We start from the raw sequence: 27,050 nt of genomic DNA on the forward strand, positions 1-27,050 counted from the left end.
AGGGCAGGGAACAAGATTAGTTCATTACGTGATTGAGGCACCTCACGGCCAAAGCCACTATTACACCAGGTTTGATTTGAAAGGGTAAGATAGAGGTCGAACTCACTCACCACTGATCTCCCAGGGGAGAAGAGATAAGATGAAGTGATGAGATCTGCATGCTTGCACATGAGTAGATAAGGTCTGAATGAGCAGCCTCATCCATAGGCTGCTTCCCTAAGCGTTTTCTACAGCTTATACTGGAAACTCTCATACTTTCCTATACTGAATCACATAATTATGGTTTCCACAAGAAACTGAGAGCAGGATCTCCTCTCACAAAATTTCCTCTCACCTGCACTCCTTTCATCACAGAGGACAACTGTTTGTCAGCGCTACCTCTACTGCTGAGAGAGTTCACACGCAGCTCCATTTAGCAGCCGACAGAGGTGAGAATATTCCCCCATGTGCAAGCTTCTAAAATGTTTGCCCATGATTGTATCTGGCATGAACATCTCCATGAGGAACCAACCGTTCGTTCAGGACACAATTCCAGTCTTGATGCATTCTCCCTGTTAAGCAAGGAAGTGTTTTTACAACCAACAACCTCCTTCCAGTTTCCCAGAAAAGCCTTGGTCCGATGGAGATACTGCAGACGAGATGCAGCCCCATTAATCTCTGCTGTCCCAGCTTCCTCATGCCTGAGCTGTTCTCTGTCACAGGATGCTCCCTCTTCATTACACTCTTCCTCCCACATGCAACAGGAACATCATAGCCCAGCTAAACCTGACCCTGGGTCAACGCTGAACACAGACAAGACTGCTCTGAAAGTCATCATCAATTTGTCTTTCAGAAGCAGATTATTTCTGATGTGAAACCCTTGGTCCCATCCCCTCAAATCAGCAACCTGGCAGCTCTGCAGGAAGGCTCATCCTGAGAGAGTCACCAAACAACTTGCATTGACACATGCGCCAATGTTACAGGCAGAGCTGAAAGCACCACTGTAATTACAGTTGACTATTGTACAACTCTGGTTTTGGTCACTCATAACTTCATCTATAATTAATTGTTTGGGCTAAAAATTTCTCCAGCTGGGTTTGGCCTCAGGCTAAACATTTTCATTTCAGCTGAAATGTCTCAAGTCTTTCCCAAGAATACGTTTAAGGAAAAAAGACTCTCTTTTGCCCCTGTTAAAAGGATATTTTTGTCATTTACTGAAACGGTCTCACACCTCCATGCTTCTAAAAGCAGTACCTTGAAACTCTGGCAGGCTCGACTGCTGTGAAAATACATGTCTTTTCTTATTCTCAGGGGGAAAAAGGATCATAATTTGGCTGTTTTCAGCCTCAGAATTTACACATACACACACACAGACACACACATATATATATACATTTGCTGGTTACACATGTACAGCAGAGATCCAGCAGCTACATTGAGTATCCTCAGTGCCAAGCAAACTCGCTGCCTCACTGCACCGGACACTCTTGGTGCAGCAATGCAAGCAGCATCCGACCGCGAGCAAGGATGCTCCTGCGGCTGCAGGGCTTGGTAGGTCTTTCACTGCAAACGTGCCCTTCAGTCGCAGGGCCTCTGTGGTACCAGCCTGGAAGAGAGCTGGGAGACATTTCAAACTGAGCAAAGATAGGTGGAGAAAATTAGTAAGTGATCATTAAAAAGAGCACAGCACAACTCAGTGGGCCTGAAAACAATCTGTGTGAATGTCATAGTTCAGCCCCGATCAGGACCAGACTACGCAGTCTCTCTCTCTCGCTCCCCCCACCCTCCAAGAGAATAGGAGGAGGTGATATACGAAAAACAGCTCAAGGTTTGAGATAAGGACGGGGAGAAATCCTTAAAGTTACCGTCACGGGCAAAACAGACTAGACTTGGGGAAAACTATTCATTTATTTCTAAAATTAGCAGGAGAATGAGACAGGGAACAAGATAACCTCCCCCCACCCCTCCCTCTTCCTGGGCTTAACATTATCTCTACTACCTCCCCTCCCGAGCGGCACAGGGGGGGAAAAGGGAATGGGGGTCGCGGTCAGTTCATCACGCGTTGTTTTACGCCACTGTATCATCGTCAGGGGAAGAACTCCTCGCATTCCTCCTCTGCTCCAGCGTGGGGTCCCTCCCCACAGTCCTTCGTGAAACTGCTCCGGCGTGGGTCATCTCTTCCACGGGGTGCAGTCCCTCTAGAACAGCTGTCCCAGCGGGCCCTCCACAGGCCACAGCCTCCTTCAGGCACCCACCTGCTCCAGCGTGGGGTCCTCCACGGGCTCCAAGTGGATCTCTGCCCCTCCGTGGACCTCCATGGGCTGCAGGGGGACAACCTGCTCCACCATGGTCTTCACCACGAGTTGCAGAGGAATCTTGGCCAGGAGCCATGTTACTCCTCCCCCTCCTTCTTCACTGACCTTGGCGTCTGCAGCCATTCCTCACAACAGGCTGGCAGACGTCTCTCAGGATCCTTTTTACATCTTATTCACTTCTCACCTCCTCTCCACTTCTTGCAGCCAGGCTGGGCCGAGTTGGGCCCAGTCGGCTGCCCGGCGGGAGGCCAGAGGGTGAGGCCTGCAAGGCCCATGAGGCTCGCGCCTCCCCCTCTCTGCCCCCGCTCAGCTGCTTCACATCTTCTCCTCCTTTTTTTCCTGTTTTCCCCTACTTAAATATGTTATCGCAGAGGCGTTATCACGGGACATTCTGCTACCAATTGGCTCGGCCTTGGCCAGCAGCGGGTCCGCCCTAGGCCCGGCCGAGTCCACTGAACAAAGAGGAGCGACTTCTAGCAGTTTCCTACAGAAGCTGCCGCCTTAGGCCCCCCCTCACTAAACAAAACCAGAACAGTGAACAACTTTAACTTAACGTTTTCTTCTTCTGGAATATCTGAATGTGAAACCTGATCACAGACTAAAGAGGTTGTACCCACTTTTCGAAGATGTACACACCCAGTGAGTTCTGCCCATGCAAAAAACAGGCAGAAAGCACATCTCACTACAGAGAACAAACCCCAGAAACACAAGAAGAGAAGTCTTCAAAAATCTGAATGAAAAAATGCAAACTGCTTCGTTAAAATCTATACCAATCCAATTTGTTACAGAGATGTCATTAAGAAAAAAGAAAACTCAGTGCTCAGCTGCCTAGGAGCTAACTGGAAAAGGAAAATGGGCCCACTCGAACACAGAAATTAAAACACTTAGAGACGGTTCTTACTACTCTGCGAACATGAGTCAGTACAAGTGAAAATGGTGCACAGATGGGCCAGCACAGAAGCAACAGAAGTGCCGTGATATTTACAAGGGGGGAAAAAAAAATTCTTCTCTTACAAGTGTAAATATACCAGAGAAACCATCCGCTCGCAGCACAAACCGGGGCTTTGATGTAGCAAACACTCCCACCAGGGACAGCGCTGGCTCCGCCGGGAGGAGCAGGGATGGTAGACTTCGCATCTGGAAGACAGTAGGCTCACAGCACTGAGCTTTCCCAAGGAGTCACAACGCGCAGGAACACGCCAGATGACACGAACCATTTTGTAGGCTTTGTGCGAACAGCAGCAAGGGGCCAAGCACTGTCCCAGGTCGTGGAGAGACGCTAAGAAGGGAAGAACCGTGGTGAGCGCAGGCTCTAACACCTGGCAACAGCAGCGTGAGAGCCCCACCAGCCTGGGCTCCAGATGCATGCAGCCTGCATGCTGCAGCTGAAGGCAGACCCCAGCCGCTCGTGCCACCAGCGATGTCTTAAAGACACGTGAGTCAAAGCTGGTGCTGTTCTGCCAAGAACAGAGCCAAGCAGACAATGTTTTGGGGTTCCCCAGCCTCTCCTGGAGCAGTGATAAAAAATGGGGTCTCTTTTCCAGCCTCTCCCAGGCTGCCCCATCAGTGCAAGCTGCTCAGTTCACAGCATGGCCCCAGGGCTGAGCTCTCTGGGCAAATCACATTTCTTCCCACCTGTAAAATGGCAGTAACAATATTTACACTTCTGCAGTTGGCTCAAGATGGGAGGCTGGAAACTTAATTAGCATCAGCGCTACGCGCCAAAGAACAGCTCACGGCCTGGCCACGGCAGGAACGGCATCGGAGTTCAAGGAGCAGGCTGAGCTCCAGAGCAGAGCAGCAGGAGATAGCACAAACCTCACCCCTGCGGTAAGTAGGTCTGACAGCTTTGAATGGGAGAGAAATGGCTGCCCCATCACTTATGAACTTGCTTGCAGTGAATTATCACAGAATTTCATAACGGGTTTCCAAGCAGGTCAACCAAACTCCTTCCCGTTCAGCTGCTCTGACCGCTGACTCTGCAGTGGCACACGCACTTGTGTTCTACAAGAAAACAATTTTTAAACAATAAAACCAACTTTCAGAACCTCTCACCTCCCCCGGGTCCCTCTAACAACTTTTGTGGGTTCACACTACATTGTCTCACTCTCAAATACTTTTTTTTTGCCCCCTCAGTGTTCTGTGAAAGACCAGAGCACAGCAGGAGAAATTAATTAACTGAGCAGACCAATTCTGCCATCAAATGAACAAAATGAAAGAGTAACAGAGACTTACAGTTATAGTCACCCCTAAGTGTTTCACATGACAACAGCAGGGAAAACACAGTCCAGACTGTTGTTTTAATGTTGATAATATTCCAAAATCTGCAGTGCTTACTAATTTCTCAGTGGAAATAAAACCTCTGACATCGGTGGGAATTGTCTGGGCGTGGAGGTTGGTTGTTAGGTTATAGTCTAGCAAGAAGCGTCTACTTTGATGGTAAGATGTTTAGCACAAAGATAGTTCCTCTCTATGCCTGCCCAGACCACCTGGACTGACAAGCAGAGGACAAAACTTTGGTCGAACGGCGTTAGAGCAGAAGACATCCGTGCACACACACGCTTTCTGCCAACACCAGTGCTAGTGGAGAGTCCATTCCATCTTCGCCGCGGGCAGGGTTTGTACTTCGCACTCACCTGCCGGCAGCTGGAGGTCTGCTCGACGTGCCAGCCCACTCTGCTGGGTAGCGGTTGCTCTTTGCATCTGAACGGGCTCGTTATTGCCACACGCATCCTGCTCGAATGCAGGCTGGGACCGGACGTAACGGGGCTGTTAAATTCCTCCAAAATCAGGAAGATGTTAATGAATATAAGATGTGAGGGGGGAGGGAAGAGGGGAAGGAAAGTGTTACGATCACAGCAACAGTAAGAGGGAAAGGAAAAGAGTTAAAATTGAGACAGGAAAAAAAAAAAAAATCAAAGCCGTATGAGCATAAAATGGAAACACTTCAGGCATATGTCAAAATAGTGTCAGATCTTTCTCTGTTCATTAAGTCAGCAGTTAAACACCCACCAGCTCCGCTTTTTGCTAGCCCTGGAATTTTGCTACACCTGGAGATCCACTCTGTGGCACCACCGGTAGAAACACCTGGGTTTGTAGGCAAACATCCTCATTCAAGAGCATGTTGAGTGCACCCTTCCACGCTGACTCCTGTTACCACGAGGTCCACCAGTAGAGGTCAGGTCACCTACTCCGGACTGTGGAGACCAGCCCAAGAGCCGGGATCAAGGCACAACACAAACCATGGAAAAAGGGCCTGAATTTTATAGATTTTCCCTATTTTTCAAGTCACACATCATAGCACTTAATATATGTCCCCAGGGTTTGATAAAAAGAAAATTACCCCCATAATATTAAGTTAAAAACATCAAATTGATGTTTCTACCCAGCTAATGTGGCAGAAGAGATGACCAGCTTGTAGCAAGCCTGAAGAGTTCCAACAAGGGAACAACTGTGTGCTGGTCTGAGAAGAACTTGTCCGTCTCTGACACTTTGGGTTTTTAACTCTCTGTCATATTTACGGGAGAGTCACAGAGAAAGCACCAGACACACGAGCACTTTTCAACAGGGTTTTGAACCTGTTACAAAATTCAGTATAAAATCACTGTTCAACATTTTATGGCATAGGTAAAAAAAAAAAACCAAAACAACCAAAAAGCACCACATAAAAACTTAAGAGCAATCCCAAACTCTTTGGATTTTATAACATTAGTTTCCTTTTTTTGTACGTAACTTTCATTACACTTGATGGAACTTTTCCATTACAGGTAGAACAATGAGTAAACAAGCAAACCCTTATTCACAGAAGAGGGCTAATATTGTACAAGACAGAATGCATATCAGATTGAGCCCAGGGTAACTGCCTAGGACTGTATTTAGACGAAAGAGTCTGGGTTTTTTAGTGGTTTTGGCCTCAATACCCTTCCCAAGGGACATGTACAATTTAGTTCTGCTAAAAGTCTCCTGTAAGTTCAGGAGCCAAGAAGATAGAGTCATCCCTCTCCTCCAAGGGCCAGCATCCAGAATTTGGCAACAAAACCACTTTCCTCCCAAGGCTGGAGTTATACAGTGCCCACTACACCATTATACCAACCCAGCCACATAGATCATGCCTGTCCAGTGCGAAGGGGAAAAAAAAAAAAAACAAAAACAAGCAGGCACCTCCACTGCCTGACACTACCTGTTCTGCACGCGAATTTCCACACTTCTCGGCATGAATAAGGCTGCTTTATGCACCATTTTGTTACTGCAGGTAATACTGCACATGCTCTGCAACAGGAATAAAGATTTTGGTGAAAGCAAGTTTGTTTGTTTGAGGGCTTGGCGTTTTTTTTCCCTTTAAAAAAAAAAATAATAATTCTCCTGGTTCGTAACTATGAACATTCCTCGCCAGTTCTCAGTCGGCCAAAATACACACGAGGTCTTTCTGAAAAACTAAGTTCTGTGCAATGAAGTTATTAACTGCTGGGAAAGGCAAGAAAGTTCTTTTACAGCTGTTCATTGATCCACTGAACATCACCTTACACTCTGTAGCCCCTTTTGGATTCTGCAGACTTCTGGAGTAGGCTGAGAAAAAAAAATAAAAAACTTGGCCAGAGCAGTTACGCTGCTTCTTGAGACATGTTTTCTTTGGGTTCAGGCCTCAGATTCTCAGCCAGCGATTTCTGTCCCTGGTGGAAAATTAAAAAGAAAAAGAAAACACCAGGTTTTTCTGCTTTTCAGGAATGTAGAGAACAAACATGAGTTTCTAATGCATCTGTGAAAGATGTGAGTTGACCCCAATGCTCCGGTGTCCATTCCATTTGAGAATACAGTTATTCTGAGAAAATAAAGTCCCGAACGCCTCTGCCCGCGAGTCCTGCTGCCAGAAGAGCAGTGCCCAGCGCTGCACCAGCGTGCTCCCAGTGACACGATACTGGGAAGCGGGAGAGGCGGCAGCCTGGCCACACCGGCTCCTGTTCAGCATGGGGGACCTCCAGGCACCCTGCAAGGCACATCCCTGTGCCCACTCCGGTCGTGCTCCCACGGAAAGGGGAGAGCCTGGTCGATGCCAAAGTCCCCGTTGCTGCCACTTGAGCGTGTCCACACGACGGCTTTAATACTCTTGGAAACCTTGTACGTAGGCACCGTGGCTTGTGTCACTTACTCCTGTTTCAAACAGGTGCACATAAGCCTTGTTCTAAGCAATTGGCTATTGTCCCGGAGTAGACGAGGCCAGAATTAATTTTCTCTATTTAATTTATGATTCAACATTTTTATTCTAAAGCTGCACACTGATGCTTGGGGACCAGCAGGTGCATTCAATCAGTACATAAACCATACCCAAGCAGCCCTGTTTCTTCTCACTCCTGCGCTCCCCAGCACGGGCGCACCATTCCTCACACCCGGTCTGCTCCTTAGCTTCCTTCCCTCTTTCCCTTTCCAACGGCACAGGGGCTGACGAAGAGCCAGGCACTCACCTTGACCCAGACTCCAAGCTCCATCAGACTTTCTCAGCAGGAACAGTCAGGCTTGAAATGAGAGGTAATGCTTGGCAGGTGCTCCCAGGGGACTGGCCAAAAATAAACGCGCTCTCCAGTTAATTTCCACCCGAGTACTACTAACATTTCTCCTTTAAGAGTACAGCTAAAGCACTTGACTTATGCAAGGCGAGGGGGTTCTGTATTTGTTTGCAGTAGAGGCGGCAGAGCCAGCGCACATCAGGGAATATTCAGTCCCACTTTATGCGAGGTGCCCGTGCTCCCCACACGGACAAGGGATCTTTTTGGGTGTGATTCAGAGCACTGTAATTAGGAACCTGCCTCTCACCTTTGATTATAGAAGGAGTCTAGACATCTAATTCAGGCAGAGAAATGACATACTTAATGTCAATGTACAAGCTTGTACAAATACCCGCCAATGCATCAGTCCTGCAAGGAGCCAGACTGGAGGCTCTCTGGAAGACGGTTATGACGAGCGGCACTTGGCACGCGGTGGGAAGCGGAGCAAGTCTGTTTACAGGGAGCTCTACTCAGCCATGACTTCCACCAGATGAGCCACTGCAGCCAGCCGCAGCACACCGCGGGCTGGGGGGCAACCGAGCCCCCAGGACTCACCCAGCACCTTCCCTCAGCTCAGCTGCTGGAGCTGAAGGGAGGAAAATCCATGGATCTTGGCCAAGGAGCAGAGCCGGCAGCACAGCGACCCGTCAGCACATGGCTTGGGGAAACCCACTCCGTCCTTCTCCACGGTGATGTAGCTGTGACGGAAGAGACCGGGAATATCCCCCAGTCCTTTCACCGCAGGGCTGCTGGGGTGGTGCAGGGTAAGGGCTGTTCCTAGCGTTGCCATCTCATAGTACTACTTGCCTTTTTTTTTTTTTCTTTTTAAAAGGAACCACTTGGATCATAACTTTAATCAAGACTTTAGAAAACAAAGCATTTAGAAAATTTGGCCAGATGTGTTCCAGCTTCACAAGAGAATTTAAAAGACCTCCAGATTAGCAAATTTTTTACTTTAAAAAAAAAAAAAAAAAAGACTTCTTGTATTTGGGCCATAAAACAACAATACCTCAGGCAGGAGATGGACACAGGTGGAAATGTAATTCAGCCTCCGAAATTGCTCATTTTAAATTGTGTATAGCATTTTCATTTTCCATCACAGATAACTGTGTGGCAAGGCTATGCATTGCTACATGACAGCTCATTCTGCTTTTAAAACAGCAGCACTTCAGCAGCAGCTAAATTAATGCTTTTTATGTGTCCATCACTTATCAAGGGTAATTGATTAGTGCCTGCAAGGGGCTTGGAGATCTAAAGCATTACATGTTCTGAGCCTGCTAAATTATTTCAATAGATTTAGGAAGAAAAAGATTCTAAATCAGATTTTTGTCTGACCCAGCATTACCTCTCCTGATCAGCATTTCCCCTTCCTTTTAAACTTAGTTTTGTTCAGATAGACAGAAGCATGCTAAGCCCAGGGAGAGGATTTTCAAAGGCAGCAAGAAGAGTTAAGCATGATACCTGTTAAAAACAATGGGAAGCAAGTACATTTTCCCACTGAAAGTTTCTCCGATGGCTGTTAATTCCGGTATTTAAGAATTACAGCTTTAATGTAGCTCAAGAGAAGAAAATGAAAAGGTCGTAGCCCCCTCGAGCTCGGAGGAAAGCAGTCCAACGGGAAGACAGCACTGCAGCCCTGGACACCACAACATGTGCGAGGCTGCAGCCCCGGCACAGGCGCATCCTCTGCGGAGCAACTGGAATCATTTAAGCCTGGGCTGCCTGTGTTAAAAACACACTGTACCAAGAATAGCCTGGTCTCCCGGGCACGGGTCAGGCGATGCTGAGTCACTCGCTGGCTGGTCCCCAGGCTCTCCAGCTGCCTTGGGCTCGGCCTCCCTTAAAGTCACCACTTGCACCCATCGCACACCAGAGGAGTGGCTCCACCACGAATTCTCCAGTTCATACTGCCCTATTTCCCTCCAGCTTCAGAGCGCAGCACTGTCGCTGCCCTCCTGCCAATTAAACGCTACATTCAGACATTTCTTGTAATTATGAATCAACTCGCAAGCATCGGTGCGCACCCCAGGCTCGCACAGAACGGCAAACAATATACTGCCACGGGTTGCATCAGCTGCAGCAATGCTCTCTCATGCCTTCAGGCTTGCTAAAGCTGATCTAACTGTACATAATAGCCTTTTTACCCACCTCCTCCCCCAATTACCAGAGGGCTTGGAAAACCATTGAAATGCAAATAGCTGATGGAGAGGTTACTGGGGAACCAGACTGGGAAGGCACAAAAGATGTCATGCTAGTTTTCTTTCGTGGGACTGGAATGGGACGTATAAATAGGAAGAGAGGCAATACTGTGAATGCGCGGACAGCTTCGCGTAGCAGCTGAACTGCATCTTCTCCAGCTTTGCTTCTCTGTAATCTGGGACCCCCCTTACTCCCGTAAGTTGCTGCAGCAGCGGAGAGAACTGCACAGTACAGAAGTGTCTGCAACTCCGATGGCACGATACGAGCACGCCAAACTGCGCTGACTCACTGAAACCCGCTCTGGTGTGAGTTTTGGAGACCTTCCCCCCAGAAGCTTTGTGGAAGGTAAGGCGCTGGGAGCCAGGGAGCCTGCAATCTTCTGCGTGGCTATAGACGAAAACCAGCAGTAGAGCATCCCTCCCCCTGCCATCCCACCACATCCTTCAACTCGGGCACTTCTAAACCATCTGTTTTCTCGCTGTCTTTCCAAGTGATGCTCCCACCAAGCACAAACAGCACTGTGTGGATGGACCCAAGGCTGTCCCAGGACCCGACCGGCACAGCCGGTATCACCCAACTGCTGCAGGGGAGGGTGGGACGAGGACAACCCAGACACTTCTTTGGGCTTCAGCCCCCACTAAGGCTTCAGAAATTCCTCCCAAATATAGGCTGCATCGTCACTCCCTTTTCTGTAGTGAAACAAGCTACAAACACAACAAAGATTACAGGTCCCTACGAGCAGTTATTAAGATGACGGAGCCAAACTCTTCTTGGCAGCGGCAGGTGACACAACGGGGGGTGATGGCAGAAGAGGTTGGGAGGGGGTCAGGCCGGGCCCCGGGGAATCTCCTCCGCTGGATGGGGGGGCAGCACTGCGGGCAGTCACCCGGGGAGGTGGGGGAGCCTCCAGCTCCGGAGGTTTTTCAACTCCCCACCAGACACGGCCACGGCTGCCGTGCCCCGCCCCGCCGTCCATGGGTCCTGCTCCGAGGGGGGCTTTTGGGCTGGAGACCTCCAGAGGTCGCCTCCAGCCAATATTTCCACGGCTCCCCAACCTCCCCATTAAAAACCGGGCATTACAGCGCGGAATGGCAGCACCTCCCTCCCCCGCCCTTCGGCGGGGCCCATTCCCGGGAGCGGGGTAGGGCATCCACGGCACCACCGCAGCTCCCGGGTTTTTTTTGGGGGGCGAGATGGGGGGGGGGGGGGGTGTCCCCTGCCCGCCCGACCATTTCCCGCCCGCTGCTCCAGCGCGCGGCACCGGGCAGCAGCAGCAACCCCCCCCCCCCCCCCCCTGCCCCAGTCTCCCGCCCGTCTCCTCGTCGCCATTTGCAGCGCGGAGTCTCCCCGTTCACGGCGAGTAAAACGCGGGGCTGAGGCAGGGCACAGGCCCGGCGGGCGGATAGCAGCCAGGCTGACAGGAAGGCCTGTTCACCGCCACGGGAAGAGGCGGGCACGGAACGGAACTGCCCAGCACAGCAGCCGCCGGTGCCGGCGCCCACACCCCCGCAGGCCGCAGCCTCGGACGCGCTCCTCATCGCGGAGGGGGCCGGGGCGGGGTGAAAGCGGAGCCTGGTAGCAGCGGGGGCGGCTTCATTCGTGTGCCCGCCCCGCCTCGCCCCGCCCGGTCCCGCCCCGTCGGAGGGAGCGGCCGTGCCGGCGGCAGACGCCCAGCCCCGCCGCGACATGGCCGGCCGCCGCCTCCTGGGGCTCCTCCTCGCCTTCGCCGCGCTGCTGGGCGCAGGTAGGGGCGGCCCGGCCGCCGGCACCGCGGGGCGGCAGCTGGAGGGGGGCGGCCCCCCCGGGGGATGGGGGGCGAGGAGTGGGGGATGTTCCGCGGGGCGCGGCGCGGTTTTGCGCATGATCGCGGCGCCGGGGTGGAAAGGGGGGGCGGGCGTGCACCCCCGAGGAGGGTCCCCTAGGGGCATATGCGGGGGAGGGGGGGGCTGCACCCCCACCCCCCCTGGGCCCCACCCTGCGCAGAACCCCCCGACACCGCAGCGGCTGGCGGGACGCCAGCCCGTGCAGCAGGGCCCGGGCGAAGCCATTGCCCAGTCAGCCCCGCTCTGCCCCCGGGGCCCCCAGGCCTGGGCTCGCACCGCCCCCCGGTAGCGCCCGTCCCTTCTCCCCCCCGCTCCCGGCGGCCGGGGATGCTCCCGCACAGGTGTGTGACGGATGTGACGGCTCCAGACCCGCCGTGAGATGACGGTCCTGGTGATCGGAGCCTCTCCGGGTGCAGCCGGTGCCTCTTTGTGATGAGGCGTCGCGACCACGTTTAAACAAAACGTGCGATGCCGCAGGTGTAAAGCTGGGTCGCAGCCTGCGACCGGGACAGTCCCAGACGGGAGGGGTCACGGAGCCGTCGTGAAAGGAGTTTGGTTTTGTCCCTCTGCATACTGAGCTGTTGGATTAGGGATTCTCTGTGTGACCCAAATTTCTCGGGCCGCTGGGTGTATTCTCGCTCTTTTTTTTCAGTCCCGCTGCTATTTCTGCAGATCAGAATAGTCTAACCCAGGAATCAGGCCCAGCTGGACAGTGACTAGGAAGATAAGGAAAAAAAAAAGCTTTTTTTTTTGGGATGGGGAGAATTAAAATCAATGCAAAGCTTACCACAGTTTTGTGTTTGTTTCCTTAAAAAAAAGGTACTCTTAAAAAACTGTTTGTTTGTTTGAATAGGAAAAAAGGCCTCTTAAAGGTTGTACAGAGAAAATAGACAGCAGTTATGTAAAAGGCCTGGGGAAAGTTTTCCTAAAAAAACCCCAGTGTTAGCTAGGAGGCACGCATCAGACACAGACTGGTTAGAAGGTATTAGCATCAAACCGAAGAGTGCTCGGGGCAGCTTTTGCAGTTGGAAGAGATTAGGTTTAGCCTGAGTCAGCCTGGAGTTAGTCTCTGTTTGGGTGAGGTGCTTACTTGCTCCTGCACGTGGAGGGGTAACAGCGTGGTACGGAGTTGCTTATGCTCACCAGTTTAGTGGCTGCCTTTTTAAGGGGTGGATATCTGTTTGACAGGCAGAGAGACTGTGCATAAAGTCCTGATTTCAGATTAAAATTAAAAAAAAAAAATCTGATTAGTCAGCAGTCAAGCCATTTGCATTCTGTGTTTGCAACGTGGGCAAAGAAAAATGCTGTTTTCTTTCATTGTGGAGAGCTGGGCTGCAGGGCCCAGCTCTTAAATATCCTTGACTCTGTTTGTATCAAAATGAATTTCACTGAAACGTTCATAAATCATTCCTGCCAGCGTAAGGCTTCACAGGTAATTGAACAACATTAAGTTCAGCTCCTGTCTGAGCTGCCTCTCCCTGGAAATAACTGCATAAAGGTAAGCGGGCTCTGCACTTGCAGCCTCTTCTGCCCTGCCAGCACCGGACACGTAGAGACGAGGTACTGGTGCACAGCTTCAGCCTTTTCACGTGGCCTCCGGTTCCTTCCCCGGTATTTTGGTAGTGGCTCTCCTGACCCACAGGTTGAGTGCCTGCTCCTCCTTCCATCTTGCTCCCAAACGTTTTGGGGCAGGTTTGCCAGCTCCCTGGCAGAGGCTCGGAGAGCTGAACTGTCTTTTCGGGTACCAGGGAGGCCTCCCTGCCGTCATCCCGTGCCCACAGGAAAATATCAGGTGGTGGTAGGGAAGTGGGTTTCTGAGGCAGGGCTTTCTGCCCCAGCTCCTCAGTACAGTAGCAATAGCAATCAAATTTTTCGTTGCCTCTATTCACTGGCTTTTTTTTTTTTTCTGGCTTCTTGTTCTGAAGCAATCTTTCCAGTGCTGCCGATGGTGGGTTGCGTGCAGCCCAGTCTCTTGCAAGCTTGGAGGTTTGCAAATTACCAAGAACAGCAAACTAGACAACAAAATCAGTACCTAGCATGATTCCTGCAGCTGCGGTCTGGATCCACCGTTGACACAAGAATAAGGTGCCTCTTGGCTGTGGCTGCCCAGTAAAGCAGGAACAAAACCCCACTTCTTAATTGAAAAAATATGTTAGGTTTTAGGTTTCTTTTTGGTCAAATTCCACTGTGTTTCCCTTCATACGTGGCTATGCACTTCAGCACCCGGTGGGCTATCGGACACAGACGTGCCTCCGAGCTGCCACTCTCCCTCTGCCCTCACCCCCTGTCTGGCCGTGGGTGCAGTGCTGGAATTCGGAATTGCTCGCAGGGCACCAAGCCATTTCCCAGTGCTGCTAAACTCTGGCGTATTCCCACAGTGCAGTGGGGGGCAGAAGCATTACAGTATTTTGAGGTGGCTGAGGAAACCAAACGCCCTGCAAAGCCTTATCGCTGCAGCCGGAGCAGCATAATATTTCAAATGCACAGATCCGTGGCTTTTCCATATAGTAGTTGTTTGAGTCATCCAGGGTTAGCCACATGTTTATGCAAAGTGCTAAGGAAAACAGTCAAACAAGAAACTTTCCAGTTTTTTCTCCCCTCTCCTGTCGTCACTCTCCTGGTAAGCCAGGCAGGAATGCACTGATGTGTTTTCGTGAAGAGACTGCAAATTTGACATCTGAGATCAGTGTTCTTGCAGGGAGCACAAGGTTACCTCTTACAGGCCGGGCAGAAGTGGCACGTCCAGATTTTATGCTTCACTTTGTGTGAGAAAAGCTGGAAGAAAAACTTTGTGATTCCAGACCAGCAATAAGAATAGTTGGGCACGTCCTCCAAAGTTGCCGTAACAGCAGTGATGGGCGACTCTTCGTGTTGTCGTCCCGTGTCTTAATAGACAGCGTCTCACAGATCACCTCTCCTTTCGAGTGTGACTACAATATCCCACCAGCAATTACAATAATTACTTAAATGTGAAAGTAATATTAGTCAGTGTAATTAGCTATTTATAACTGTTGCACAGATGGCTGCAGTCACTGCAGGCGGCTCCTCTGCACAGTATCTGCACAACGGTGCCCAGCCGAGGGCATGGAGAAAGCAGAAAGGAACCAGCTCTTTTCCAGGTGTTCTTCCAGGTGTCCAGGCTCTGCTTTGCCATGGACAGTGGTGAATGCAGCTGGCAGAAAAGGGAGTGCTGGTGCCAGCTGACTCACCAGCGCTGCATCCATCACTCGCCACGGTTGTGCCGGGAGAGTTGCAGGGAGGAATTATTCGGAGTAGAAGCAAATGCTGTTGAAACTGGAGGAAATAGCAGCATTGTGTAAAGCGTTTACCTGCACGAAAAATCTTAGTTATAATACATTATAATGTTATTAAATTTACAATTACTAGGTATCGGCAGCAAGTCAAAGTAATACATTTAAAGAATAATTTTACTTTGATGGTGTCTTTAGCACGTATGACAAAGCGGGAGAAGCTAAATTGGTTTTCTTACAAATTATCTCTGATCTTTCAACAAATATGCATTAATTAAATGTGCCATGCCCGGATATTTATGTACATAGCTTTGGAAATAATTAATTTCCATACTTCTACTTGTATTTAATAACTTTTTCTTCTGCCAGCCTAGTGATATCTATGCTTGGATATGGCCCTTTAACTCTTGGGGTTTTTTCCCTCTACAAAAAAGTGATTTTTTTCCTTACATCTGTTGCAACTATTTCAGCCCTTAAAGCAAATAAAACAGAGAGTCTATTGATCTCTAGTGTTGACTAGAATAAACTTTTAGGACTGCTTGGTCTAAAACCAAATTTGTTTCTCCTTGAAAAAATATCTCCTGGAGGTTTAAGGCATTGACTTTACAATTAACTAAAGGAAAAACTGAGGTTTTATTAGACAGTGCTTCTGAAGCCACTCCAATAACAAAACATATGTTTAATAAACTACATAGCGCTGATGGCAAAGAGAAAACCTTTGCGGTAATTCCTTTGTAATCTGACGGACTGGTATAATTCACAATTGGTGGAAGAACTTGAAAAGAGGAAAATGGGAGAAGATGAACGTGGCACATCAAAACGCAGAACATGAAAGAACTTTTTTGGAAAAGGAAACTTCAAAGTTGGGGATCCAGATGCTGGAGTCACTAGCTGTGATTTGGGATGTGAGCACAAGAACGCGTTAGCCGTCGCAAAGCGAGAGGAAAACGCTTTTTTTTTGCACTTGCAGGGATTTCAGCTGAGCCACACGGGGTCAGGTTTGGTTTTGATCTTCTGAAAGCTCAGCATACTGGTGCGATGTGGATAGAGCTAATGCTAATACAGATTTACAAAACTCTTGTAGTTACTCCAGAATCCTTTTTTCATTGCTTTCCAACCTTGTCTGAGAAACACAGAAAATTACTGCGGTAGGAGTAGCAGGGCCACAGGCAGGAAGCTGATGCTGCGTGCAAGCGCCTCTTCCCCAGACACCCAACCACATGAGCAGCGCTTTTGGGGAAGGAGTGGGCCAGGTCTGCTGTAGGGATTCAGTGCTGGCATGGCATGTACGTATAGAAAAGCCAAAGAAAGCAAAACCAGAGGCATTGGCAAGATTTTGGAGGTGGCGGCTCAGGCAGGGAGGAGGGACGCTGCAAACAGCATCGTTCTGCTGTTGGGAGGCTCCACGGGCGAGAGACGGTGTGGCTGGCGAGAGGCTGTCTCCAGTGAACAAAGTGCTGGGAAGAGAGAATTGCTCAGCGTTTTGCTTGCCCTTTGAAATGAATGCTCTCTTTGGCTGCGCACAAAGAAATTGAGATGGCAAGAACTTGACAAAGTTGGAAGAATCTGACTGAAGTCTTGCTCCTGGTTGTGTGTTCAGGGGTGACTGCAGCGCGGGCTCCGGGAGGGTGGGAGGCAAAAGCTAAAGAAGCAGAAGAGGTTTCCAGCCTCAGCTGTGGGTGACAAAGGAGGTGCTTGTGCTGCAGAAGGGACATGAGATATGTAATAAGATTTTGAACAGCACATTAGTCTGTGACCATAGAACATTGTCTGCTGCCAAACGTGTGCTTTTAGGGGTGGGAGCTTAGGGAAAAGTCTCTGTCTCTGTATCAGATCCTTGTATGGGGGGGATGAAGACAAGCAGCTTGGTGGAGCACGTGTTTCTGTGATGACTAGACACCTCCATTCCGATGTCCCAACTACTGCAGGACTTGGGTCATCTTTCCAGACCATGTGGTCTGAGCAAAGCTAATGCCAGACTCTGTCTCCTTCATTTGGAGTAGAAACCTCCCCAGGTCCCATCCTGCCATCTGGTACATAGCACTTGTCTCGGAGATTTGCGTAATTTTCACTACTGAACCTGAACATACCTTGGGGTACGCTCTCACGCCGTGAAGAGGTAGAAAGACCAAGAATTGGTGAAACTTCCCCCTTGCCCACCACATTTTCCCACCCTGGAAGTACTTTTGGCCAGAGAAATCCCCATGCAACGTGATGCCAACGCAGCACCGAGCTCAAGAGGTTGCAGCCCCCATAAGCCAAACCATCTCAGGTGATGCCTTCCAGCTGGTGCAAGCCTGCCCTGAGCATCCCCCTCACTCCCAGGCAAAGCCCTGCTTTCTGGCCCAGAAACAGGCTGGTTTCTAACCCAGCTGCTTCAGCTGGGTTCAGCCTGGCCCCGCTCGCTGGGCATCAGCTGCTGCTGCTGGTGACAGACTGTCTCACGCACTGTCAGAAATGCTGAGCGGATGCCATGCAGTTTGTATGTTTTTTTTTTTTTTGCTAGGAAACCAGAATTCCTTATTTCCAGAAATCTGTAGGACAGCACTAAGCTTTGACCCCACGTGTGTTTTTAAAAATGCACACAGATCCCAATACATGTCTTTAGCCTTATGCAGAAAATAGAGCATTTCTCAGTGAGGTTATAGCATATATTTGAAAAAAAAAAACAAGGTCTGTTCCTCTTTTTTCTTTTGATATTTACAGTCTTAACTGAGTGAACGATTTAGATACTTTTGTAGAGGAAATCTCAGAGCCATAACACTTGAATTAAAGTAACAGTTTATGAACAGTCGGTTTTATAACTGTTGGTGCTATTTCCTCCACAATTAGGGTCAGAGAGAATGAGAGACCTGTTGGTGGATTTCTCTTTGAGCTCAGTGAGCTCCTATTTTTATGTTTAAATTATTTCTTGCTGCATCAATAGCAAACGGCGCGCTGGTTATAAGGCACCTGTTGCCCTTGCGATGGGAGGCGAAACCAGGTAGCTGTGCACCTCCTTCATCTGGAGAATTTTTTATCTCAGGGTTAAACAGCTGTCTTTCCTGACTTAAAAAATTACATTTTAAATTATAGTCATGAAGTATGTCTTTAAAAAAAACCATTAAATTCTGTACCAAAAACTTTCAGAATTTGTCCTGATAAGTTGTCATTGACTTAACAGAAACACTTTTCCCCTGGCACAGAAGTATTTCAGCAGACCTTTCCCACCTGCGTAACAGGATTCCGCTTCTGGCTCCTAGCGGCGCATTTGGGAGGCGATGGGAACACGGTGCACGCTCAGCAGCCCGATGTGAGTGGCAGGCGCTGGGTGAAGCTGGCTTTACCTCCCCAGTTGCAGACGCAGCCTGTGCTGGGCGTGGGAAGCAGCAGGGAGCAGATACACACCCCAAACTTTGCTTCTCAGGAGACTTCTCTGAACTCCTCTATGAAAGCAAGGAGCCAAACTCACCTTCTTGAAAACAAGCTGGTGCAAAGGCTGAGGGATGTGGCACGGCTTCCTACCGCAGGCTGGACCAGCAGCTTCCCTTGCCAGGGGTGAGCCAAGAGGGGTGTGCTTGCAGCTACTGGGCTGGGTGGGGGGGGCCTGGCCCAGCTGGTGCTTAAAAATCACTGCCCGTTCCTGCCCCACCTGCTCAAAATTACCTCCAGCAGATCTCTCTGCTGCTTCCTACTTGGGGGGGGGGGGGGGGGGGGGGGGGAAGGCTTTGCAGCCCCCTATCCTGTTGTCTCCCCGTGCTGGAAGCCCCTTTCTGCAGGAGGCTGGTGCCGTCCCTTGGCAGCATCACCCAGGTCTGTGGTGCTCCAGGGAGAGGGAACATGGCCGGGCGAGCGCTGTGCGTCCTAGCACACTGGACGTGAGGAGGGTTCAGACAGCGAGCAGGAGAGGCTGGATCCTAAACAACTCCCCGCCCTGCTCCGGGTACCCAGCATTTGCAGGGTGAGGTGCTGTGGAAAGGCAAGCAGGCAGTTGCAGGCGCTGTGCTGCAGCAGCTGGGCAGGAGCCCTGCATTGCAGGCTGCGGTGACAGGGGACAGATAAATGTCTTCAGCCGGAAGAGAGGGCTGTAACCCCCCCCCAGCTCTCCCAGGGCCTCGCTCCATCTGTCAGCATCGCCCAAGTCTTCATTTCCACTACCGCTCCGCTTCTGATTTTAAATAGCACGGTACGACAGGAGCAGCACATCCCAAGTGATGAACCAGCATTTTTACCGTGTAATTCCCTATTTACCTACTTTTAACTACAGCAGCTTCTCTTGATCTTTATCTGATGAGAGCAATCTCTTTCCATCGGGAATCAGGTGATAAGCATTTAATCTCCTGCTTCAGTTTTCTCTGGGCTCCTGCGTCACTGCCTTTGTCATCAGTTGTTCTGTGCTGGGTTATGAACACAGTGCTTTCATGCCACAATTTGTTGTCTGGTTGATAAACAGGCGTCTTTGGCCCTGGGCAAATTCGTAGTCGTTACTTAATGTGTAAGCAGAAATCAAGTGGCTAATGTGAACATATTTTGTCGTGTTTCTGGGTGGACCCCTGCACTTTCCATCTGGAGGGGGATAAACCCAAATCCGGGGTGACACTGTTGGTTTTTCCATGACCTGAGAAAGTCACCTTTAACCATTCCCTAACCGGTGCAGTGGGGTCAGTGCTAATTTCCCCTCTGCTACTTGCAAAATGGTTGGGTGTGGGAATAATAAAAATTATGCTGTCCACATCCTTTCCCCCTTCAGGTATAATAAATTGTTCTTCCTTAAAAAAAACAAACAAACAAACAGCAAAACAGTGAAAAGAAGAAATGGCTCCCTTTTCCATCAGATGCGCCTTTGAATTATTGAGGGTTACCTAGGATATTTTCCCAGAGAGGGTCAGAGATTTGCTTTCTAGGCTCAGCAGCAGAGCTCCCCCTGCCTTCCTTAGCCCCTGGCCACAATGTCCCTGTGCCCAGCCCTGGCACGGGGAGGTGGGCAGTGATGCCCATCCCGCCCTTGTCATGGGCACAGCTGGGCTCCAGCACTCCCCAGAAAGGCAGGGACCTTAAATACTTTTACTCAAAAACCTTCCAGCCTTTTGCTCCTGATACAATTGATCTGGGATAATTGAAAGCAGGTTTTGGCAAGGCTGTGGTGGAGAGCTTTTTAACAGAAACCTCAAAGAGCGGTTATCTTATTAAAGTTGCTTAGAAAACGTCACTGCGTGCAGAGATGTCAGAGAGCCTCGGAAACTTTGAATGCTTTGGGTGCTAATACTGAAGAAAGCGGTTTTGATTGGCATCTTGTATTGCCAGAACAGGGCTACCTGCTTTCTGACCGTGCTGGGGTGGAAGATGACCTGGTGAAATGTTTGTTTTGCCTGGGGTCAGAGAGAGGACGATGCTGTGGAGTCAGAGATGCGGCAGACCCAGTCAGCAGCTGCCGGTCCAAGGCATGCCATGGGAAGCCCCGATGTGAGGCCGTTCGTAGCTCTGATAGCGCTTTGCTTTTCACTCTAAGCTGTAACAGCCCCCAACATGATGCATGGCGTGGGCCCCTCGCCCCACCTTGCACACAGTCCTGGGCTGGGCACCCCCCAAAAACAGATGTGGTGTGGGTGCCCATGGGTGCTCGATGCGTCACCCCCAGGATTAGGCCATCTCTAGCAGAGCAGCGGCGTCCCAGGGCCAGCTGGCGCTTGCAGCCTCTTCCCACTCACGGCTTTAACACGATGACGTGCTGACACTGGCAGAGCAAACACATGGAAATGCTTTGTTTCCCTCCGACAGCAAGTTTGGTGCTTTGTGTCCCAGTCCCCAAGCACGTGGAGAAAGACCCCTTTGCCATGGTCCTGCAGCCTCCGAGCTGCCAGCCCCACGCTGGTTTGAAAAGCAAAATCAACTGGCAGCAACAGAGCCCCTCCGCTAATAGCCTTTCTCATCTAATTTTTTAAATAAAATATGGAAATACAATCATCACCACTGGTTTGAGTGGGTGAGACTGAGAGCAGGTGAAAGAGAAACATTGGGATGAAGGAGAAAATTGGGACTAGGGTTTAGCATGGGGAAACGCCTCTGGATTTGGGGGTGCTTTCTGCCGCTTCGGGTGGTCGTGGAGACTGGTGGGTTTGGCGATGGAGGCTGGTGGGTTTGGCGATGGAGGGTGGGTGGTGGTGGATGCTGGTGGATTTGGTGGTGGGAGCTGCCATCGCTCCGAGAAGGGCGGCGCTGGGGGAAGAGCATCCTGCTGGCAAAGCTCACCCTCCTGCAGACTGGAGGTCTGGAGCAGGGGCTTCTCCCACATGCCACAATTCAGGAGGAAGAGGCCAGCACCCGTCCTTAGCTCTCAGCTTTCGAGGTTTCCTCGCAGCTTCCACGCAGGCACACCAGGTCGATACCACGGGCTCTCTGTGAGCTGGTTACCAGATGCGGCTGTTGGGAAAGAGGAGTCAAGGGCACTTCCCTCTGGGGTTTTAAATCTTGCTGTGGAGGAGTGAGAAAGGCTGTGCGAGGTGGCAGCAGATGAGAAACTCCTCCCCGATGTGTTTTTTGTCTGGTCTCTGCGGAACGCGGCTGCGGCGGCAGCAGCTGAGCTGCCGGCTGCTCCCCAGGGCTGTGGAACACTTTGAGGTGTGGGGCAGCGCTGCTTCTTCAGGTGCTTTGGGAACAACCTGGAGGTCTGTCCTTCCACCCAAGGTGGGGAGAAGATGTGTTTGGACCTTCGGGCAGCCCTCGGCATGGTGCGGGGCAGATGGACACCGCTGTCCTTTGAGCGTTCAGAGCCCGGCGGGGCAGCTCCCAGCGAGGACTTGCCTTCCGCTGCTCACCAGGGTGGTGGCCTTTCCGTGCTGCGCATCCTGCCCCGTCCGGCATGCTGTGCCCGGCCTGGCTCACCCCACCACTCGGGTGGCCCAAGGAGAGGGCAAGACTGGGGGTGCTGGGGACCCGACGTTCCCTGGCAGCGCGGGCGACAAAACCTATGCGGGTCATGGCAGCAGCGCACTGGCTTTAGCAGAGGCTGTTCGGCATTTCCGTTAATAGGTTTCAAACATAACCACCATTAGTCCCTCCACAAAGAGAAAGTCTTCATTATGCAAATTATCATCTTAAAGCTTTATTCATGTGCTTCCTGGCAGGCTTTCCTTTAATCTCAAGAGCAAGATTGCTTGGAATTACCATATACCCTTGTTAATTGCATTAAAAAAAAAATCAGCAGAGGTTGTTTTTGCCATAATCAAGAGTGATTTTGATTAGTACTTCTGGAAATCAAAATGTTTCGCTGGGAATGGAGAATGAGGACAGCAGCGTTGCCTCGTCCCCTGCAAGGAGCAGGGGCCATCCTAGCCGGGGGGCTGTGTCCCACCGCTGTCGCTTGGCTGTGCCCCAGACCGGGACAATGTACCCCCGATGTCATCCCTAGGTCCTGCTGCCGCAGCGAGTGCAGGGGCTTGAGTTTCTCCCCTACTTTGCTTCCTGGCAGAGCCCTGCATCCCCTCGCCCCCGCGGGCTCCCAACAGGGATGCTTATGCAGGGGCATGTCCCTGGGCAGCCTGTCTTCCCTGGCAGTGGACGAGGAGCTGGAGGAAGTTCAGGGTCTGCTTTTCAAGATGGAACTAACTTCAGGAGGAGGTCTGTGTGTGGGAGACAGCCTGGGCGCGTCTCTGGAGAGAAGCCCAGCTGCAATGAAGCTGTCCTTACCTGCCTGGCCCACCAGCGCTGCCCCCGCACCTCCATCCGTAATGCCCCAGCTCTGAGAAGCTACGCACATAGAACAGTACTTTGGTCTCAGTTGTCAGCAAGAACTTGAGATTTGCAAGCAACTTGGCTCTTGCAAGTACATTTCCCATGCGTTTGGCAGGCAGCTGGGGCCGGCGCCCAGGCAGTGGTGGTGGAGAGCATCAGCCAGTCTGAAGCTCTGGTCTGTGCCGACCAGGATCTTGGCTCTGGCCGGCGACGTAGTGCCGTCCCCCGCTCCTGGTGAAGTCCCTGGGGAACCCCGGTGCTGCCGCAGAGCAGACCCGCGCCTGCGGAGGAGTGGCCGTTGGCTCCTGGCAGCCCTTTGGGGCTGTGTCTTTGCTGAGACAGCAGGAAATGCTGCTGCAAGGATGCAGCCCAGCACCAGCCGCACGGCACAGCCCCGCACCCAAATCCCTCCATCCCCAGCGCCCTGCCCAGAGGTGCCAGCGCAGCCGCGGGTGCCCTGCACAGGGAGCCACCTGCACGTGCCGACACCGTAACTCAGAGACAAAAGGATGAGGTTGGTCACTGGGGAGGTGCTTTCAGCTGCCTCGGCACGTGCTTTCCTCCTGCTCTGCCACCCGCTGCCCGCCACGTCGCTCCTAAGGTAGATGCATAGAAGTCAGGCAGTTTGAATTACTTTCCGCTGCCCTTGTACCTGCTTTGCATTCTCCCGTAATCTCCCGGGCTGTCAATCTCGTACCATCGCGGGCTCGCAATTCCCAGGAAAGCTAAACACATATATATTGCACAAAGAAATGCGTGGGCTGGCGCTAAAAATGGAATACACCTCACTCCGAGTGCTGCAGACGGCCCAGCAATACGCTGGGTGTGAATTATGATACTATAATTCAAGCTTTGTCAAACAGTGGGGCTTAATTAGAATATATATGTAATTGTAAAAACTAAAAAGCTGACAAGTACAATTGCGCGTTTGAGCTGCCTGCTACAGAAAATAATGAGGAGAGAATACATTAAGGCACAAAACCCTTCTACCTTCAAAGAGCAGCCAGCTCTGATTAAAAAAAAACCCCGGCAAGGCGAGGGAAGTCGGCGAGAGGTGGGGGAGCCTGTGACGCTGCCTCGGCCGTAACTCTCACCTCTGTTTTACAGCCGCCACCCACCACAGCTGCAGCCTTGGGGTCCCCCCACCTCCCTGCTCCGGCATTGGGGGATTCGTGTTAGGTACTGCAAGATGTCCTGGCTCAGTTTGAGTGTTGCATTAGGGAAAAATATGGAAAACACGTCTCATTTGCCCATTTTCCCCCCTGCCATGGACCTGCAGATGCTCCAGTGCCCTTGGCCAGCCAGCACGCAGGCCTTGAATCGCCTCCCAAGGGATGTGCCTTTTCTCCCAGCAACCAGAGACAAGAATTTTTCCAAGGACCCAGTGCAAGGGTGGGGAAAAACAACCCCAGACCAGCCTAGTCCTCAGCCCCGGCAAAGATCCCAAACTGCTCCCCAATGCCAAGCAGCTGGCAGGGGGTGATTTTGTGTATCAGTGGTTTTACAGTCCTGTAACAGGTTGCAGGCAGCGTGGAGGTGGAACGTCCGGGCGTGCATGACCCTGATCACTGAGCGCATATCACAGAAACACCTCTGTGACTTGGCAGCAGTCTGCTTGCGAGCTCTAGAAAGTAGAAACGTGCCCCAGCTTTTCCGGGAGCGTATAAACCCATGATATAAAGACACTCCGTGCTGCGCGCGGGTTCCCATCGGAGGACGGACTGTGGGAACCCAGGAGATCCACTCCTCCGGTGATTGCGGAGCAGGACCAGAGCCCCAGGAGCGAAGGGATTTGCATGAGCCAGTGCAGGGAGCAGCAGCGCTGCCTCCCAAAAATCTGCGTTTGCAAGGTAAAGATGTGTAGCAAGCACTGGTTGGGTTTTAAGCGTCTGGCTGTGAAGTGCTGGGTTTGTTACTGCTTAATAACTGAATTTAAAGAGGAGAGGTTCGGCTCTTACGTGTCAGAGCGAGCAGGTAAGTTTGCGTGCCTTTGACGGTAGCGCTCGTTTATGGATCCATAAGGTGTAATATGTCTCTATAACACCCTTTGCGTGAAATAAAGATGTTGTCAGGTTCAATTAACTGGGAATCTGTTATTAATCCTTGCCCACGCCTAGGGGATTCCTGGGTTTAAAGTGCCCTGGAAAAAGATCTCTGTTTGCCATGTGCAGCGGTGGGAAAGCCCTGGGAAACGGGCTGGGCCAGGCGCTGCAGCTCCTAGGGAAGGTTGTGCCGGGTGATTCCCTGTGTCGACGCTTTTCCTAACCTTCACGTGGGCTGCATGCACGCCTCTCCCCGGCCGGGGGATGCCCCTGGGATGCTGCTGCAGCCCAGGACATGTTAGTGTTGCTGTTTTACATCAGCCTCGCGAGAATGGAGGACCCTGAGCACCACCCCCCTGGACCTCCTGGTTCCCCTACTGGTGTACCTCCGCCCTTTGGAGAGTGATTTTGAAATGGGCACTCTCCTCTTGTCCTGCGCAGTGAGATGCCAAGGGGAGCCATCGCCAAACCCGGGGAGGTGTAAGTGCTGCTCAGCCGGCGGGTCCAGTAACCCCCACAAAGCCAGGCAAGGGGGAGCCCACTTTTTGGGGCACTTGCATTCCCTGCAAGGCCTGCAGCCCTGCTGCGGGGATGTCTCCATGCACCCCCACGGCCACCCACTCCCCCTTCACTTCGTGTTTGGGCTTCTGCATCAGAGGTGAAGCAGAGGGAGGATGCGCTATCGGCAGGGCTCGGCGTGCGGCAAATCAGCGCCCTTAACATTTACTTAATCACGGAGAGCAGGGGGAGAGGGAAGGGATGGCTCCTAGCATACCAATGCGAGTCTTGTTTCCACCACCACATCCCTCCTGCCGGCTCACCCTGCCTGCTGCGGACGCAGGGGGAACCGAAACAAACCGCGGCGATGGCCATGTGTTTCTGGTGTTTCTTCCAGGCGGGTTTGTAGTGCTGCTTATCCCGCCAGGGACGCGTCGCGGATTTCCCCTTCCACCTTTTTTTTAAACACAGTTTAAAATAGAAAGAGAAGAATGACAGAGCTCCGCTGGTTCCTGAAAATCCAGTAAAGGCTGGGGAAAAAGCCACGCTGGGAAAGGGAGCCTGCAAGAGTGGAGTGGCAAGCCTGGGACAGTGGGCCACAGCAGTGATGAGCTTGTGGGGTCTCAGCAGCACCGTGTGCAAGTGCTGGAGCTAGGCAGGTGTTTTTTCAGCGCCGTGGATGGTCTTACATGTTCTTCACTTTGCTCCTTTGCACCAGCAGACCACTTGATAATCACGCAGCTCCGTCCGGGCTGTCGGAGCGAGAGAGCATCGCCTGTCTCATGGTGCCAATATTTCACCAGCAATAAGGCCCAAGAGGCAAATATTTTGGCAAGGGAGTGGAGGGGTGCGCGGGGAGGTGGTGGGTGCCAAGCACAGCCCTGCCGCGCTGCTACGCTGAGCGAGGGGCTCGTCCGCATGCCTCGCTCCGCGGATTTCACCGGGTGGTAACCAGGCTCCGCCTGCCACGGGGCATCGTTCCTCCGGGTTCATGGGAGAAGCGTTGGCGTCCTTCATTTCGCGGAGAAATGCAGCCGTGGGCTGGGACATGCATCACTTACATACCCCCCAGCAGCAGCTTAACACCGAGCACTTCGCCAGGGGAGAGGAGCCCGCAGCAACTTCCCAGCCGCCGACCCTGCGTTTAAATCACCCTCGGGTTTGCGATGTGATGGGTGAGTGAGGGAAAGCGGAGCCGGAGGTGTTGCAGTACTCGGTGACCACTCTCGGTAGAAGTTTTTCACCGAAATGCTGATACCTGCTTTCCGATGGAGCGGTGCCTTCCCGTTGTTATTGTCCTTGTCAGTAAAGCTTTAAATTTATTCATGAAGCACGCTGGAGCTCAGGTGGCAATAGCTAAATCCATTTAGCAGTAGGAATAAGAGGAAAGCCATTTTAATGTTCTCTCGCAGTGCTGCAGTACTTAGCAAACCCAAAGGATATTAATTACTCAGCATGCTCTGAGATGTAAAAGCATGAATTTATCAAGACAAATACATTCAGAACTAGGGTAAGTCAACAGTAATTAACGCGGTGTGGAAAAAAAAAAAAAGGACAGAGAAAGGGAGGATTAGCTGGCCCTATCGCAGGAGAACACGGTGTAGCGCCGAGTTATCCCCAGGATATGATAAAGTGACTGGAGTTGTGGTGAGGCATCTCTACCAAAAAAAAAAAAAAATCTGCCTCTGCCTGT

The 27,050-nt window shown here is 51.4% G+C and overlaps 1 protein-coding gene across 2 annotated transcripts in view; it reads left to right on the top strand.

Annotated features, from left to right (window-relative positions):
* The first annotated feature begins 11,571 nt into the window (after positions 1 to 11,571).
* Positions 11,572 to 27,050, top strand: part of CD99L2 (CD99 molecule like 2) — a 31,715-nt gene continuing 16,236 nt past the window's right edge. For both annotated transcript variants that reach the window (XR_015259732.1, XM_086756533.1), the window contains exon 1: positions 11,572 to 11,777. Coding sequence is in view for 1 of the 2 variants with exons in the window: in XM_086756533.1 (XP_086612659.1) it covers positions 11,720 to 11,777 (58 nt within the window). In the remaining variant the exon portion in view is untranslated. The remainder of the gene's footprint in view (positions 11,778 to 27,050) is intronic.

This window comes from Chlamydotis macqueenii, chromosome 11 (assembly GCF_036417535.1).
Source record: "Chlamydotis macqueenii isolate bChlMac1 chromosome 11, bChlMac1.mat, whole genome shotgun sequence".
NCBI lineage: Eukaryota > Metazoa > Chordata > Aves > Otidiformes > Otididae > Chlamydotis > Chlamydotis macqueenii.